This window comes from Rhinatrema bivittatum, chromosome 4 (assembly GCF_901001135.1).
Source record: "Rhinatrema bivittatum chromosome 4, aRhiBiv1.1, whole genome shotgun sequence".
NCBI lineage: Eukaryota > Metazoa > Chordata > Amphibia > Gymnophiona > Rhinatrematidae > Rhinatrema > Rhinatrema bivittatum.
Genome location: NC_042618.1, coordinates 423770812 through 423789610, shown reverse-complemented (window position 1 = coordinate 423789610; position 18799 = coordinate 423770812). Strand labels below are relative to the sequence as shown.

At 45.5% G+C, this 18799-nt stretch overlaps 1 protein-coding gene across 1 annotated transcript in view; it reads right to left on the bottom strand.

Annotated features, from left to right (window-relative positions):
- The window catches only part of TMEM43 (transmembrane protein 43), a 37032-nt gene extending 24804 nt beyond the window's left edge, over positions 1–12228 (bottom strand). Inside the window, exons 1-7 of the mRNA XM_029601376.1 lie at positions 12011–12228; positions 9110–9259; positions 7304–7438; positions 6832–6926; positions 1839–1888; positions 1685–1754; positions 656–726 (exon numbers count right to left, since the gene is read on the bottom strand). Of these exons, the coding sequence (XP_029457236.1) occupies positions 656–726; positions 1685–1754; positions 1839–1888; positions 6832–6926; positions 7304–7438; positions 9110–9259; positions 12011–12022 (583 nt within the window). The 5' untranslated portion in view covers positions 12023–12228. The remainder of the gene's footprint in view (positions 1–655; positions 727–1684; positions 1755–1838; positions 1889–6831; positions 6927–7303; positions 7439–9109; positions 9260–12010) is intronic.
- Between the last annotated feature and the right edge of the window lie 6571 nt (positions 12229–18799).

Sequence of the window (18799 nt, the reverse complement as noted above, 5' to 3'; positions counted from 1 at the left end):
TTTTAATAAATGAAAAATGAAATGAAATGATCCCTTAGCCCCAAGTGAACTGCTGGAGACAGCACGGGAGGGGAATCCCAGGACACCCTGGGAGCTGGATGCTTCTTACAGTGCGTCCCTCTCTCGCCAGACACGATTCCAGCCTCTGCAAGGGCAAGAAGGCTTCAGGCAGACTAAGGGAAACATGACCCCTGGCTTTCAGTCCCCTGGGTGCTGCAGGCTAAAGCATTTTAGGAATCCCCAATGCTCCGTTTGTCCGGCTGAACCTGAGGGATGTCCAACAAGGATGCCTAACACCTCGGGGAGCACGTCTTCTAGATCTTCTTCCTCTTTTTTCTCCTATCTTTTTTTTTGTCAGACTGCAGTTTTGCACCTTTATCATCTGCTTTATCATCTGCTGGAGGCAGAGAAATACTGAGGGACTGCAGGTGGCTGTGCCTGAAAAGCTTTTATTCTCTGCCTCCATCTGCTGGGTAGGGATGCAAAACCCACTTGTCTGGACTAATCTGGGGGTATGAACAGGATGAGTCCCTGACTTGCCCACTAGTCAGTTTAAGAGCGGTATAAATCAGCCAGAGTGCAGTTACAATATTCAGACTCTCTTCCCAGTTTTGTAATAAGTTTCACCTTACAGGACATGAAGAGAATGTCTTACCTTTCGAAAGCGAAAATCTGCCCACCTTCACGTCAGCAGCAACAGCAGTGAAGGAATCCACAGCCATGGCACTTGGAAACAGAAGAAATCAGAAACTCATTTAACTCAATTAACCCACACTATACACCACCACAACAAATGGATAGGCTGCAGCACTGGTATGTGGCGGGTTTCATCTTTTCAGGCCATTTTGTTTGGCGACGCACTGTCCCGACTGAGTGACACACTTGCTTCTATAATCACTTTGCTCGATCAAAGAAAAGAGCCCAGTGTCCCTTAGAAGGAGCATTTAAAATTTACTTCTATTCACAGTATACTCCAGAGGACACAGGGTCGAAAGAGAAATCCTCACACTGGCTCCAACTCTGTATGGCTCCATGGTGAGACCGCACCTTGAATACTGTGTACAATTCTGATCGCCGCATCTCAAAAAAGATATAATTGCGATGGAGAAGGTACAGAGAAGGGCTACCAAAATAAGGGGAATGGAACAACTCCCCTATGAGGAAAGACTAAAGAGGTTAGGACTTTTCAGCTTGGAGAAGAGACGACTGAGGGGGGATATGATAGAGGTGTTTAAAATCATGAGAGGTCTAGAACGGGTAGATGTGAATCGGTTATTTACTCTTTCGGAAGGTAGAAAGACTAGGGGGCACTCCATGAAGTTAGCATGGGGCACATTTAAAACTAATCGGAGAAAGTTCTTTTTTACTCAACGCACAATTAAACTCTGGAATTTGTTGCCACAGGATGTGGTTAGTGCAGTTAGTATAGCTGTGTTTAAAAAAGGATTGGATAAGTTCTTGGAGGAGAAGTCCATTACCTGCTATTAAGTTCACTTAGAGAATAGCCACTGCCATTAGCAACGGTAACATGGAATAGACTTAGTTTTTGGGTACTTGCCAGGTTCTTATGGCCTGGATTGGCCACTGTTGGAAACAGGATGCTGGGCTTGATAGACCCTTGGTCTGACCCAGTATGGCATTTTCTTATGTTCTTAACTCATAGCTCCTGTTGTCTAGGAATTACCTGGGGTTTTGATGAGCAATCTCTCGATCAAAGTGCCTGCTGTTTATAACTTCCGATCTCCACTCAGTGTCTGAGGAAAACGGGAGACGTCTCTTAGCAATAATACCACTTTATGTTGCCCAAAGCTCATTCCACTGTACCACAAAGAACTTACTGTACGAGTATGTGGTTTCCTTCTTCATTTCACCTTTCTCCTCATACTCCCTGCAGTTGAGGAAAGACAGAAGACCGCAATCTCAGGACAGGATCAAATCTCACAGCAGCAGCACCCACCAGTGCGTGAGCCTTTTAGACAAAGAGGCAGTGTTTTTTCCACAGCAAGTCTCATGCATGCTGTAACCCAAGCTTGGCCCCGGCATCTCAAAATGTGCGGTGCAAGATTAAGAAAAAAAAGAGAATAGAAACGGAGAGAGGGAGAGATTGGTGGTGAAAGAAAAAAAAAATCCCTCCCCTTCTCCACGTCCCAGTCTCCATTGCTCACCTCTACCTTCCTCCTCCATCCCCAGCCCTCATCACTCATGGTCTCCGAAGCATCTGTTCCCTGTCGCTCAGTCATTTTCAGCCACGGTGCCTTCCTCTCAGGCTTCTCAGCCCTCATCACGAGAGCAACGCTGAACATACGGGCACCATGCGACTCTCAGAAGTTTCAGCCATGCAGTGCTGTTCTCGCGATGACAGCCGACAAGCCCGGAGAACACAGGCGCCGCAAAGTTCAGTAACCGAACCACATTAAGCAGGTGCGTCGGGAACAGGCTAGGACCCAGTGCTGAGACCCTGTACTGGGTCGTGAGCCTCAAAGTTATAAATCCACTGGTCAAGAGATACTCTGTGGTCCCAGAAAGATGTAGACATAGGAAGAAAGAGAAAATTCAGAAGATGCCATCATTTATCAAAACTCAGTATATCATCTGCAAGGGTCTGCTTGTTCCAAAGAGCCTTCGCTGACCCATTTGTAGATTCCTCAATAGAGACTGTCGTGTTGACGTGACCTCAGAACTTTGAGCAATGAGTATTACTTAAACAGCACTGGATTCTCACTCGCCTGCATCAGACATTAACCTTACTGTTAAAGGTACCTATGCTCCTACTCCAGATCCTTTATACTTCTGCAGGTACTACTCTTCCTAAACCTCCCTTCCCTCCTGCTCTATGTTCCAGGAAGAAGGAAAATATTATATTGATACTGTAACCCTCACAATATTCTGTACTGTTTGATTAAATTTGACTGCAATCCAATTTAAGGCCGTTCTTGGTAAAATGCATATAAATAGATAAAGGAAGATTCACTGTCTATCTTTTTTTTTTTTTTTTTTTTCAATTTATACTTTATTCAATTTCTTGATACATTTTCAATGAAAAAGAAATAACAGGAAATATTTTTGGAAAACAAACCAAAAAAGACTTTTACAAATCAATAAAGGAAATTTTTCATTATGGGGTAGATTTTAAAAGAAGCGCGATCAGCCTACTTTTGCTTGCGCATCAGACTCAAGCAAAAGTACGCTGGATTTTAGTAGATACGCGCGGAGCCGCGCGTATCCACTAAAATCCTGGATCGGCGCGCGCAAGGCTATCGATTTTGTATAGCCTGCGCGCGCCGAGCCGCGCTGCCTCCCCCCGTTCCCTCCAAGGCCGCTCCGAAATCGGAGCGGCCTCGGAGGGAACTTTCCTTTGCCCTCCCCTCACCTTACCCTCCCTTCCCCTACCTAACCCACCCACCCGGCCCTGTCTACACCCCCCCCTTACCTTTGTCGGGGGATTTACGCCTCCCGGAGGGAGACGTAAATCCCCGCGCGCCAGCGGGCCTGCTGCGCGCCGGGCCGCGACCTGGGGGCGGGTACGGAGGGCGCGGCCACGCCCCCGGGCCGTAGCCACGCCCTCGTACCCGCCCCCAAAACGCTGCCGACACGCCCCCGGAACGCCGTGACGACCGGGCCCGCCCCCGACACGCCCCCGACACGCCCCCCTCCGAGAACCCTGGGACTTACGCGAGTCCCGGGGCTCTGCGCGCGCCGGGAGGCCTATGTAAAATAGGCTTCCCGGCGCGCAGGGCCCTGCTCGCGTAAATCCGCCCGGTTTTGGGCGGATTTACGCGAGCAGGGCTCTGAAAATCCGCCCCTATATGTTTTACCAACTTTTAAGTCCACAAAATGGGAAGCCAATATAAGAAAAGACTTAGGAAAATTCAAACAATTTGAAAATTAGGGCCATTTTTCCATTTAGACCTATACATTATCCATTAAAGCTGTTACATTCCCTTCATCCACCCTTATCTAAAAGAAAAACTTCCAAATGTGCAGGGTCAAGAAAGACAAACTTATTCTTTTGGTGAATAATAATACATTTGCAAGGGAATTTGAGAAAGAAGGTGGCTCCAAGAGAAACCACCCTCTGTCTCATTGTTAGGAATTGTTTTCTTCTTGACTGCGTAGCCCTTGAGACGTCCGGAAAAACCTGTACTATTTGGCCACAGAATTTAAAGCCTCTATTTTTAAAATATTTCTGCATGACCAGATTTTTCTCTTGTTCCAACCCAAAAGCCACAATCAATGTGGCTCTTGTTTGGATATCATCCTCAGATGCCTCCAAAAAAGATGTTAAATTTGGACTTTGTGCAATTAATGGATCTATTCCCCCTTCAGGTTCTCCCCCCGCTCTTTTCATATTGGAAATATAATATATCTTAGAAATCAATAAATCATTTGGAATACCCAAAGTTTCTTTAGTATATTTCTTAAACAGTTCTTGTGCTGACAATAGCCTTGTAAAGGGGAAATTTAAGAACCGTAGATTTTTATTTCTCAAACTATTCTCTAAACCCTCAATTTGCTTATACATTATCAAGGTATCTTTAATAAATGTAGCACCATTTGTCTGCAAGGATGTAATTTGTACTGTTGAGGCAGACCCAATTTGTTCCAGCTGTTCAATGCGATTTCCATAGTCCTTCAGCGTTTCCTTGGTCTGGGCAAAGAAATTTGTGGATTGGGTCATAGATAAAGAGAGATTCCTCTCTATCTTGATAACAGCTCTCCATAAATCTAGGAGAGTAATATTGTCTGGATCCGGTACTGGGGGCAACAACATATCAGTTGTATTCACAGCTGTAATATTCCCACCTTCCACAGTAGCAACAGGACCCTGATCAGTTTGTTCATTCTTACTTTCCTTAATAGATCTTAAATCAATCAGACCCGGGGGAGTAGTAACATCACTAACCCCTTCTCTGACTGATAGTATGTTGGATAGTTGGTCTGGGGGGGGGGACTAGCTGTCGCACCCGACGAAAAGGAAATATCAGACACGACTTCCCTCGAAGTCTGACTCACCCTTCTCGCTAGATGAAAATCCATAGGTCCCTTTACTTCTTTTGATACCGGTGTTGATGCAGCCAGCTTCATTTTTCTTTTTTTCCCCATCCGTTCCGATTTAATATGGATGACACTCGGGCAGTTTTTCTTCCCAGGGGCGCGCCCCTTTGGCGCGCGGCTTCGGCAGCGTGCCAGCGGCTGCGCGCTGCTGCGGCTGGATTTTAATAGTCGCAGGAGTCCCTCCCTGATGACGTCGGGGGGGGGGGAAGGCAGAAGTCGGCTCGGTATCTCCCAGGCTCAGTCCCTTGTGCCCCTCTCCACTCGGGCAACTCCTCACAAGGCTTCCACTGACCTGGCGCTGCGGCTGGATTTTAATAGTCGCAGGAGTCCCTCCCTGATGACGTCGGGGGGGGAAGGCGGAAGTCGGCTCGGTATCTCCCAGGCTCAGTCCCTTGTGCCCCTCTCCACTCGGGCAACTCCTCACAAGGCTTCCCGATTCACTGTCTATCTTATCATGAAGGAAGCCATATTACAGATAATTTCAGTTTAGCAGTTAAAGTACTCACAAATACCCACTTTGACAGAAAATGTTTTTCTTCCAAAATACTATTGCTTGCGGAATCTCTGGCCACCAAGCAATACCTGGGAATTCTTATTACTGAATATACAGCAATGTGAGTGCTTTATTCGTAGGAGAACAAGTGCTGCAGATCTTCATTGCAAGGGGGGAGAGAGCACAGGTAGAACCTAGGATTTCAGGTTTTAAAGCTCCTAGCAATAATCGCTGGTATCAACGTAATTTGTTTCTCTTTTCAAATTAAAATTAAACCATTAAGCTTGCTTTCAGAATTCTTTAACAGGCTGCTAAACAATTCTGCTATATTTCTGGGAGGAGACATTTGGAGAAAGCATCAGACTGACATCAAGAACGAGGAATTTGATTGGCTCATACTGACCACGGTGTCACAAGCAACATCACATGCTGAAAGCAGCGGACACCAGAGATATCTATTTCAGCACTATCACTGGAATCACAGAATGGCAGTGGGGCCGCTGAAGAATTTCAAAATTAAGTTACGAATATTAGTTTGCCAAACGTATTTTTGTATATTGCGAAGCACACGGTATCTGCAGTTTTAGTTTTTTGGTTCAGCATTTTCCTCTTTGGGATTCCAGTGCAATCGGAGCTGGTTACTATGGGGGTAACAGTGTCATCAGCCTCCAGGCACAAACTACCCAGAGTTTCCCTCCACCTCCCAGCTCAGTCCACTGCAATGACTGTCTTCATTTTGAAAACCACAAACTGTGGCTCCCTCCAGAACTCGGTTAATGTAGACCCTAAGTCTGGCCTCTAGGTGTTGCCACTAAGCGATGAATACAACTTTTTCCCCATAGCTGGACCAGTGTTATGGAACACCCTCCCTTTATCTATACACATTCTAAAGGAACCCGAAAAACATTCAAAAAAAGCATTAAAAACTCAGCTTTTCAAAGCAGCTTTTCCTGCTGTCAATTAGATCCTTTCCCCTCCTCTTTCAGGTCAAGCTGACCAGCAGGCCCCACTGCTCTCTTGTACTCCCTATCTTGCTGCAGACTAGGATTGCTTATTGATGTTATATGTCCATGTCTTAATCTGTACATTTTGACCATTTTATTATGTATATTTTCATGTACTCCGCCCTGAGCTGTGGTGGGAGCAGGAAATATGTACTTTTAAATAAATAAAGTATCAACACTGGACATGAAGTAAAAAAGTCAAGCATCTGATCATCACCCAATACGCTGGTTTTGTCTTTTGCACTCAATAAGCCACAAATCACAATTTCCATCACTTACTTTGTGTCCTCGTACTCTATCCACTGGTACATTTCCACGTGACGCTTCAACTTCACACACTGAACAGATATCTTGTAATTTGGATCATTCAGGGGCTACGTCACACAGAAAAAAAAAAAAAAGATTACAGGAAAAGAATCTCAACCAGTTAGTTAACAGAACTCCAAAACTAGCCTAACAGCATGCACCAATCATCCTAAGAGTGTCAAAATACAGGCAGCAAGAGACAACTGTGCTGTTACAGAGTGGTAATGATGTACACCGAGCGTCAAGACCAACCAAAGGCAGAGATGAGAGAAATAAGAAAACAATAAGATCTGGTGTGTGCACGCGCGCGCATGTTCATTTTAACGTGGTCACGGGCAATAAAATTCAAAAATCAGTTACTGTGGTTTGTAGTTTTGATGTGAAATTCGCCTTGTACCACTCACCACGGAATTCTGTTCTAGTAAGACGACAGAACCGTATTTACCTTTGATGTCTTGAGCGGACCAGATAAATACACCAACTTTCCCTCATTCTGTGAAGCTGCACGGTTGATGTTATCCAGGGAAACCACAATGGAAAGACCCTCGTCCAAAGAGGCAGCTGTCTTCACGGCTCTTCCCTACAAGATATTTAAATAAAATCCTTTCATAAAAGACAATTGTGATTAATATCATGTACTGCATCCAGAAAGGACCACCATGAGCTTTGTGAACTCAATACTTCAAAACATCTATCCACAGCCACTATTACTGTTGCTCACTAAGAATAAGAGCCATCCAGAAAGGGAGACAGTGACATGGGTAGGAGAGGGACCGGCAGATAAAGTGACACACACAGTCCGCGACAGAGGCAGTGGCAAGGGCGTGGATTAGAGCTGAGGCACAGGGAGATAAAAGTGACTTGCCCAGGGTCACACAGACGGGCCGATACAGTAAGGTGTGATAGAAAGAGGTGCGTTAGTGCCGGGCGCACCCGCGTTTGCCACACGCACAGTTCGGATCACATACCGCTCAATACTGTATTTAAATGGCATGCAAATGCAAGCTGCGTCCAACGCGCGTCCATGAAGCGCAATCCATTTTACTGTATAGATGCTATACAGCGCCTATACAGTATCCTGGGTGCGCTGGTACCTGTCATTTCAAAGGACATTTGAAATGACAGGTACCAGGAAGTGGATCCCAACTTTAAGCAAAAGAAAACCTAAGGCGAAGCAAGGCACAGGGCGAAAAGCGACTCGACATGCTATTAAAGTATTGTAAATAAAGTGTAACAAAAGTTAACTTACTTTTTCTTACAGTGCTCTCTGCCCTCCTCCGGAGGCGCGCACCGCGGCTCCCCTGCCTCCCGGGGGCAGCCGGCGGCGAAAGCGGCTTCCAGCGGCCCCCCCCCCGGCGAAGATGGATGAATGCACGCCCATACTGCACGGGCGCTCAAGGTAGCAAAGACGCATGAACGGGCGTGCGTGACGTCACGGCGTACGTTCATACGCTTTCGCTGACTTGGGCGCCCGTGCACTACGGGCGTGCGTTCATCCATCTTCGCCAGCAGGGGCCGCTGGAAGCCGCTTTCGCCACCGGCTGCCCCCGGGAGGCAGGGGAGCCGCGGTGCGCGCCTCCGGAGGAGGGCAGAGAGCACTGTAAGAAAAAGTAAGTTAACTTTTGTTACACTTTATTTACAATACTTTAATAGCATGTCGAGTCGCTTTTCGCCCTGCGCCTTGCTTCAGGAGGAGGGGAGAGAGACCGGCAGCCAGGGCAGGTGTGCGGGGGCTGGGGGAAAGTTTGCCGCCTACCCTTACCCCTGCCTCTAACGCAGGGGTAAGGGTAGGTGGTAATTTAGCAGGTTAAAGACGCGGCTAAACTGCAGGTTAAAAAGGCGATAGTCGGGGCGTATGTTACTGAATGGGAGGGCATAGCTAATCGGATCGTTTATATACATATACGTGCCGCGGGCGGAAAGGGATACGCGTCGAGTAAATGAAGCGGTAAGGATCAGTAAAAACAGATAGTGAATCGTGGGTTAGACTTACGCGGCCAAATTGTGAGTACACAGCGGGTTAGAAACAGGGTAACTGCGGCCGCGCTTTACTGTATCGGCAGCTATTGCAGTTTTGTGGGCAGCTTCACAGAACTACAGCAACTTGCCGGGCAGAGAGAACTCACGTGGTGCTGCCAGAATTTGAAAGCTGCACTGGGCAGATAAAAGGATCAGGTAATGTCTCACTGCATCGCCCGCTCATTCAGCTGAGATAAAACCCTTCAGCATTCTATCCCAGGCCAGCACTTACCTCATTAGTAAAGAGGAGGTAGAAGGAGAGAGCAAAGGCCAAGAGTCCAATGAGCATTCCCCCTGTGGTCTCACTGAGACGCTCCAGGAATCCCGGCTTCGGCTTGCTTGTGACCTTAACATGTTCTTTTTTGCCCCCCGGCTCAGAAAGCTGAAAGGATAAAAACAAAACACTCACGTGGAACATTGTACAGCCGTTTCCATTCTGAAATGATTTAATGGCGGAGGAAGTAAGATGCGCATGGCTTCTTATAAACATCTTAATCATTTAAATAAAATATCTTCCATGGAGCCAGCACCACCCAAATTCTAAGAACTTGAATACCTGAAAACATGTTCTGTAATTTTGCTCACGAAAAGATAAAATTTCTGTATACGGCAAGAATTCCCATGGGCGGTCCCCTGCCCAATAACGAATTCAAACCTTCACTAAAAAACAACGAAATACTGAGCTACAAAGTAGCAACTGGGCCCCTCTACCTTAGCTCAGCAGTGGGGGAGAGAGGCACAGAACCTGATCAGGGATACGCCAGCAGATCAGGGGAGGAAGAAGCCACCAAGCCTGCCCAGCAGGGCTGCAAGATAGCAAAAACTTTTACTATATCTTTTAGAGATGTGCATTGTTTTGGGGTTTTTTTTTTAATCGTTTCGGGCTTTTCAAGGCCCCCCCCGCAGGAAATTCCGTTTTTCCCAGCGGTTCGGGGGCGGTGGGGGGCCCCCGATTTTCAGGTTAGTGCCACTAACGGATCAAAGTTAGTGCGCACTAACCCGAAAAACTAAATTCTTCCAAAATTTTGGAAAATTCCATTTGTTTTTCGGTTCCCCCCCGAACCATACCGAATTAGGAAATCGAACGCACATCTCGAATATCTTTGGAAACAGGCCCTAAAGTCAGCTAGCAAATAAATAAGACTTTGCTTGGGAGGGGAAAGAATGCCCAGAAAGCCATGCCTACGACTGATTTTCCTCACTTTCAGGCGGGCGGGCGGGCGAGCAGAGACACGCTGGAATTTCAAACCATGCATGCACTTGCGTGCGTTCGATTTAAAATACGCCTACCACGTGCAAGCATGCTCCTAATTTTAAGAGGTTATTCGAGCAAACCTACTTTGCATACCTTCCACAGGACTTCGCTGGCTTTCACTCGTGTATGTAGGCGGATTTTTAAAATCTGCTCATGCAAGGTACACTCCCAATTTTTCCAATTAGCCCATCAGTTTGCTCAGTCAATATTGAGGTCTTTCATGACCCCCTCTGGTTCTTCTCCCTGCATGCTCCCCCCCCCAAATTGACTCAGACCCCTCACCCTGTCCTGTAAGCCCTAAAACACAAGATTTACAGATTTGCTCCTCTACAGGAGCAGCAGTAAAGTTTCCGGCTAACAGACACCACGCGCTGCGGCCTTCGGTTTTAAAATACCGAGTTACAGGCGCAACAGCTGGCCCCCCACGCTGGAACGCCAATACCCCTGTCCCTTTTCCACCTCCTTAGTTTTGGCATGTGCACACACAGGTATATATATCTACGCATAAATCTCGGCTTTTAAAATCTGCATTCTTCACGCACAGCCCACATACGTGCATATGTGGGCAATTTTACACGAGCAACACTTTTAAAATCGATTTCTTTGTGTTTTAATAATGTCACATGTATTCTCTAATCGGAGGTAAAGAAAGAATGTCAGTATTTCTGGACTCCTTATCAGAACCCCAAAAGCGGACGTGGTCTCAAGAAAAGTGTTTCGGCATCTGAGGTTAGTTACGCAGCTGTGTCCTTTGAGAGCTCAAGACTTCTGCTTGGTGATGCATGCTGCTGCTCCTAGTCATTTGCACTATTGCATCTCTAATTATTTTAGGGATCCCAAAAAAAAAAAAAAAAAAAGACAGTCACCAGGTTACAGATGGCTCAAAATGCTGCAGATGGAAGAGTAAATTGCAGTTAAGATGGCACAGTGCCTTGCCTCTCTTGTATTCCCTGCATTGGCTCCCCATAGAGGTACATATTAGATGTAAAATCTTATGCCTGGTTTTTTGGGTTCTTCATGATCTGGGCCCGATTTATTTTAGGGAGTAAGTCCTCCTGACCACATTTAAACTCAAAACAGTCAAACAAAGCATACACAGCATCGGAACAGGAATTATAAATCTCTAATCTTCTCATGCAGTAAAATCAATAAAAACAAAGTTCAAATATCCAGATAATGTCCATACAAATCACCCTCCATAAGAAGGAACTTAATTCCTCAGTGACACACAGGTTACATCTAAAGGCAGCAAACGCCAAGTATTTCCTTTTTAATTTACATTGGACTATTCCTCCAGCGCTTTTTATTTCAAAGGGAACTGATACCAGGAGCTAGCCAGTGCTCCTGAAAAAAAGTCCCAAGACTTGTTTTTGTTAAAGAGAAGCATATTCGTTTAGCACGTTTTATGATATAAAAACATGAACGATGCTGGAATCCGCCTTGTACAAGCCATCGCTTGAAAAGGCGGAGTTCTTGAATTAAAATTAATAGGACTAAAACAGCAACCACAATACTTTGCTCAATAAACAAATCATGCGCTCCGAATCTCCGGTACTCTGCTAGGACTCCAGCAGAATTTTGTTCGACTCGTTCTGAATCTGAATGGAGCCGGTAGCAGCAACCGAAAATCCAGGCAAGTGAGTCACCAGCAAACTTCCTGAAGACCCCCCAGTAGAGCTGGGTGTGACAACCAGTTTACGGGTAAAGAAGCCTACAAAAGGCACAGGATTACCCATGCAAACTGTATTATATAAAATAAATACAATGTATGATTTCAGTGAAACTTATTCTCTGCGGCCACTCCCACTGCCGGGAGAGGCACAGAGTTCTTAAACCAGTATCTGCAGCTAGGCCATTACCGAGGGGAATAAGACTTACAGTTCTTGGCATCGTGCAGATCGGCTGCCTTCCTGTGTTTGATTTTAATCCCAGACCCGCTTAGAAAGTACCGCAATTTCCTACAGCAATGCCAAGACGAATCCTGACCTATCGAGAAACAATCGACACTGAGCCACTAACACTATAACTCCACGGGCATCACCTCCGCCTGCAATAGTTACCTCCCTGCCACGGAGTTTCTCCAGGCGCCTGCGCACAGCCGCCTACAGCGTGCATCCTGGGAGATGTAGTTTATTTGTAGGAAGAGGCACATGTGGATATCCACACGACAACAGCGTCTGTTACTTAGAAGCAAGGGGTAAGTCTGCTCTTTAACAGGCAATGGAATATGAGGAATTGTTTTACAGTGTTGCCGCGATTAAAACTTTTACTCAGGGAAACAGATGAAAAAGAAGATGTACAGTTCTATTCTCAAATATAGATTGAAACGCAAGCTGCGAGAGCAGGGACGGTGCAAGGTTATTAGGCGCCCTAGGCGAAACTTAGTCTCCCCCTCCCCCAATAAAATTATGCATTTATAATTTAACATAAGGCATTCAAAGTACAGTCTTCAGATGTAAAAATATCACTTATAACATTATATTTACATGCAATGCTGTGGTGCCAACTAGAAAAACCTGCAGAAAAAAGTAAAAAGGACACTTGGAATTGATATTAGGCCTATTGTAATGTTTGTTGGGTGTAGGCTTGGCTCTCAGAAAGTCATGAATAAACTACATTATGATTATTGTGAATCTCCCATACCAAACCAGTACTAATTTCCAGCACTCAAACAGTAATAACTCTTTCTATGAAAAAGCAACACTGCAAATATTACACCAGGCCCTAAAACACAATACAACTCCTTTTAGGAAATAGAACAAGCCAGGTTTCTATAAATCCTTATACAGAAACTACAAGCTAGCAGAATACCTCCCTTTAATCATACATGCAGAACTCAGATAGGTCTTCACCAAATACAATATAAAGCCACCATAAACTATAAACAGAAAGGGGTAGATTTTATAAATTTGCGCGAGCGTGTACTTTTGTTCGCGCACCAGGTGCAAACAAAAGTACGCTGGATTTTATAAGATACGCGTGTAGCCGCGCGTATCTTATAAAATCCGGGGTCAGCGCGCGCAAGGGGGTGCACATTTGTGCAACTTGCGCGAGCCGAGCCCGGTGTGCGCTGCCTGTTCCCTCCGAGACCGCTCCGAAATCGGAGCGGCCTCGGAGGGAACTTTCTTTCCACCCCCCGCACTTCCCCTCCCTAACCCACTCCCCCGGCCCTATCTAAACCCCCCTCCTACCTTTGTTGCCAGATTTACGCCTGCCCCCAGCCCCACCCCAACTGCCCCCTGACCCCAGACACGCCCCGGACACGCCCCCTCCCCCGCCCCTCTTACGCGCGTCCCGGGGCTCTGTGCGCGCCGGCAGCCTATGCAAAATAGGCGCGCGTAAATCCGGCCAGATTTACGCGCGCAGGTCTTTTAAAATCCGGCCCAAAGTGTAGACAAAAACTGAATTGGAAACCACAAGCCAGACTCATTATGTAGTGCAACAATGGAAAAACAGAAACTTTCTTCATTAAAGAAACAAAATCAAGAAATATAAATTATCAATAGAGTAAAACCATACTAATAAGAATAAATATTTCATAACAGCTGACAAATAGAACATCCAGTAATTAAAAGTTATACAAATTTTACAAATACCAATAAACTATTTAAAAACAGACATCAGACAGCCCCCAATAATTAAAATTAATAAAGAAAAAAAAATATCCTGCTGTTGTCCATATCTGGGATCTTTTGAATTCCAGATGCCTTGAGATTGTTGTGGATTAGCAGGGGGAGAGAAGATCGGTTGCTCATAAACTTTATCCTCTCTCTCATGTACACACATGCTTCCTCTCATAAATACACACAACAAACGGACATGCTCTCTCCCTCACTGCTTCTCCTCTGGCAGCACAAGGCCAACAACCTCATCCTTCATCCCCTGCAGCTCACGGTGCTCTTCCTCTTTCTTCAGGCCTCTGGGGGCTGACGCTTCTCTGCCTCCTGCGCAGCTACAGCTGAGCAGGGATCGGGGCTGACATTACGGTTTCCTGAGTGGGCATGGCCACGCTGCTTGGCTGCTGCTGCTCCACCTGCTCTTCATTGCAGTACCGCTTCTTCTTGCAGAGAGGACACGCTGTTCTTCTTCCCGCCCACATTGGCATCAGCCTGGTCTCTCCTTCTCCCACCCGTGCGGGACAGCACCATGGCACTTTCTCTTCCAGTCGCATGGGCAGGAAGGAGAGACTGCTGATGCTGCCCCCCCCTATTGGTGGCACGCTAGACGGTCGTCTAGTCCGCCTAGTGCTTCCGCCGGCTCTGTGAGAGAGGAAGAAAACTATTGTGTCCTTGTTTTGAAAGTCCCTTATGAAGACTTTTGTAATAATAACATCATTAGATTTCACACACAAGCAGCAGACTACTTTGATTCCAAGCACAGTGCTTTATTTTCTTTTCTTGCTCAGTTACAGATAACTCTTGCCTTCTCCTTGGCCTTATTCTTCCCCAAAAACATGGGATGGCTGTTCTGGCAACAAAAGTCTCATTGAAGACATAGACAAGATTTTATCTGAACACTATACCAACTGACTGCATTCTCTGGGGCCCTCTGTACTAAAGATTTTTCTCATAAAACTTAAAATGGGAGATACAGCATCCCAGGGAGGGGGGTTGCCAGGTACCTACAAGATCCGGAATGTAGACCCATAATTCCCTTCCCACCACCTGATCTCTGTTCTTCATTCCCATGCAGCTGTCATCAGGGAGTTTTCCCATGACCTGCAACAGGGAAACCACCCAGTTAATTCGATCCCAGCAAGGGTCCCATGACTCTCTCCACTCCCATCTCTTACCCAATTGCTCATGTGCAGAAGGGAAACCCCCACTCATACAGCAGGTGGCACCGCTACAAACATTTTGCACCATTGCCATAAAGTGCTGGGCATGTGTGCCAGTGGCATCTCTAGACAGAATGACCTTCTGTGCAGCAAACCCCTGTCCAGTTTCAACCATCTAGTAAAACTACCACTAAAAAATTATTTGATAGCATCTATCTCTTCCCTATGGGAGTGAAGTCTAGGGTTTATACAGAGTAGAACAGAAGACCAATATTTATTTGATGTGTATTCTGCTTTTCAGGCATTTCAAAGTGGATTATATTCAGGTACTGGAGGTTTTTCCCTGCCCCAGAGGGCTCACAATCTAACTGGGTCATTCATCAAAATACATTAGGGCCCTAACGCGCATGGCGTGTGTGATAAATAGTGCAATGCAAGCTAGCATGCAAATTTTAATCTTGGTATACAAGTGGGAGGAGTTAATGCAAATTAAGGTGTCCTACCACATTCCGTGATAGATTCACAAACAGTAATGCAGGATTTAATGTCGGAAATAACTGAACCTTTTTTTTTTGTGGTAGAAGAGAAAAAAGGTTTTATTGTGCGCTCACTGCCATTATCACAGATCAAGCCTGTTATCGTGCACGCGAAAATGAGGCCTTTTATCAGACATACCTTCTATGCCCTTCTGGGCCAATAAAAACACCTTTTCTTATCTGGGCTGACTTCCTAAATCTGTTATGTTTGTGACAGGTTTACTTGTTGGGGGATACTGCCTGCTTCAGGATGTTAATCGCAGACAACCACCACCACCACAGGAACAGGCAAGGGAAGTTTCCAACCCCCTCCTAGGGAAGTCCCTGCACCAGAGCCCAAGCCACTAGCCCTGCAAGGAAAGAGTTATGGCCCATGGCAACACTTAGCACACAGGTGGCCAAGGCGGATGAGATGCAAGGAACTCATCTTTCCTTCACGAGCTTCGTTGCTGGGCATGCCAGAAGATTATGTGATTAGCAGGTATCGCCTCACCTCTCAGGCTATCCTAGAATTATATGAAGAAATCTGAGGGGATCTGGATGCTATACCAAGCTGTGCCAGGCCTCACCAAACTATTGGCCACCCTGCATTTCCTGGCATCTGGCTCATTTCAGACGACAGTAGGGGGTCGTAGAGGGAATGTTCCAAACCACTTTTTCCTGCTGTCTGGGCCAGATCACAACAGCTGTATCTGACCGCATTAATCACTACATAGTATTTCCTCAGGTCAGGCAGAACTTGATGGAATTGAAGAGAGGCTAGTACTATAGTGTTCATATAGTGTCACAGAAAATGGTCGCATGGACTTAGGGTAAGGAAATAGGCTTTTAAGGCTCATGCTAAGCTAGAGGTTAGCTTCTACTGTCTTATAGCATGCTGTGGTCTGGCAGCCATATTTCAGAGTGATGATGGTGTGAATGATGCTCTCGTTCTGTCTTTGCCGCAGGTGATTCGGGATATGGTTGCAGGACCTGGCTTCTCACCCTCATTACTTTTCCCAACACGCCGGCAGAGACGAGGCCAAACTAGACCTTATGTTCTACCCGCTGTATCATAGAATACACCTTTGGAGTTCTCAAAAGTAGATTTTGGTGTTTGGAGAAAACGGGTGGAGCTTTAATTTATGCCCCACCCAGAGTAGCAGATATAGTGCCGCTCTGCTGTGTATTCCATAATCTCGCTCTTCGCCATGGGATACCAATGGAGATACATCTGGATCTACCTCCAGATCCCCCATGTGCACCCGTTCAAGCCGAGGACACCATGCTGAGTAGCAGCCAGCTTCGGCAAAGCCTAATAGAATGCTACTTTGCCTGTTAGGCCTCAACTACCCCTTCCCCTTTCATAGAAGGGAGGCTAGTGGAGTGCAGCTGCTCTCCTCTATGTCATCTTTCTGTGAGTCACTGCTCCTCTGTGTCAGTGTGTAATGGAAACCTTAATTTATGTGCCTATTTGTAAACCGTTGCGATGGTATATAACTTAGCGACGGTATAGAAAAGATTTTAAATAAATAAAAAAATAAATAAACCGCATATGCCTAGTTACGCTTCATCTTGACAATGGAGCAGTAGATTGTAGTTGAAAAATTGTCAAAGTAAAGATAACAATCTCAAAATAATGAAGCCTAAAAGTGATCCTCAGTCACCCATATCCTATAAAACAACCCTACTAAGAGGATCTATAGAGACCCCATGGGTGTAGGTATGTCTGGTAAGGTGTAAATAGCGAGGGCAGTGGTAGTGCACTCTCGCTAAAATAACACTGCACCATTTTATTCTTTTTTATGAATTTTTAGATTATTGAAAGAGAGTGCACAGCTGGAGGAAGGCTTAGCCACGGTAAATACGTTTTCAATCATGATCCTTACCGCATGGCAGCCTGAAGAGACTGTATCCCGCATTTTCAGACACAGTGGATTTTTATTGAGATGCGTGTTTCTCTCTTGCCTGTCACATTCCTTCAGCGTGTTAAGTCTGCTTCTGTTTTCTCTGCACACTAATTGGCCACCTGATGTCGAGTGACCTTTCTACTCAATTTATATTTGAAACTTCTACACCAATCTAGTATCAGAGCCTTTCATCTTAGCCCATATAACTCTTGGTTTCTCTCCCTGTTTGATGAGAAGCCTACCAAAGATAATTGGGTGATCTTTATATCAGGGGCTCCCCCCTAAGGGGGCTGCTTTTGGCGAAACAAGGGCCTTGTCTGGGCAATTGATACCACACCCAGGAGGAATACCTTACCTATTTTTTTTCTGATTTATTGCAAGCACTTTTTGGATAAGACATTGGCTACTCATTTTATGTACTTTCCAACATTGTCATTGAATTTGTCAAGGTAACACATATCTCGGCTTAGTTTTTGTGTTCATTATTGTTGTAACATACTTAGGTCTGCTTGAAAGTAATTGTGCCATGATGGCCAAGCGTTGACAACAAATGTATTAGCACTCACACCATAGGTGTGCAGTCTGCAATTGATCAATGTTTAAGTTATCAATACTTATTTGTATAAGAGTCACATGATTATTTGTTTGTGCCACATTTGTTAACGTTAAGGTGTAAATTTATTTTAATTTAATTTTTCTGTGAATGATTAATAAAGATTTCTGTTTTAATTAATACCCTATCAACAACACTAATGTTCTTTTGTCCATTCCTTTGGAATGTTTTTCTGCTTGTTTACTGAGCACCTTATATTACCTGGTCTTTTGATTCTATATAGGTGTGTGTGTGCGTGTATATACACACACTATGTATATATATATATATAGTCTGATCTCGACTTTCCATTTTCATAATATCTGGTAATGACATTTCTTGATTTCCTGCAAACTCTTCTTGGAGCAGGTGAGCATCCTGGACACTATGATACTCATACCTTTAGGCCCCTGTGGAGATGGATTTTCAAATCAGTCTGTAAGCTGTTACCCTACTATGATTGAGAAAAGGGGAGGGGGGGAGAGATGGCTGATCCTTCCCTATGTGAGTTCCCTTTTCAAGTTAAGGGAATCTGTGATATTGACTACTCAGAAGAACTTGCAGAGAGAGCATAAGGTAGCTTTCGTTCCTAAATCCCTTCTTGACAAGCAGAGACTGACGCTGTCCTATTTTCTTTCTTTTGTTCTTCCACTTTTCAGCACTTGAAGCGGCCTACCTCCAGGTTCTGTGAGCACCTCCCTATCTCCCAAGGCCCCAGAATCCAAGTCTGTACCTGAGGCCCGGAGGGAGACTTCCACACCGTGGGGGGGGGGGGGGGGGGGGGAAGGGAATGAAAAATGACTCGTTCAAGGCCATAGGGGGTGGCCGTGATCTGGACCCTGATCTGTAGCCTGCTGCACTAGCTACTAGGTT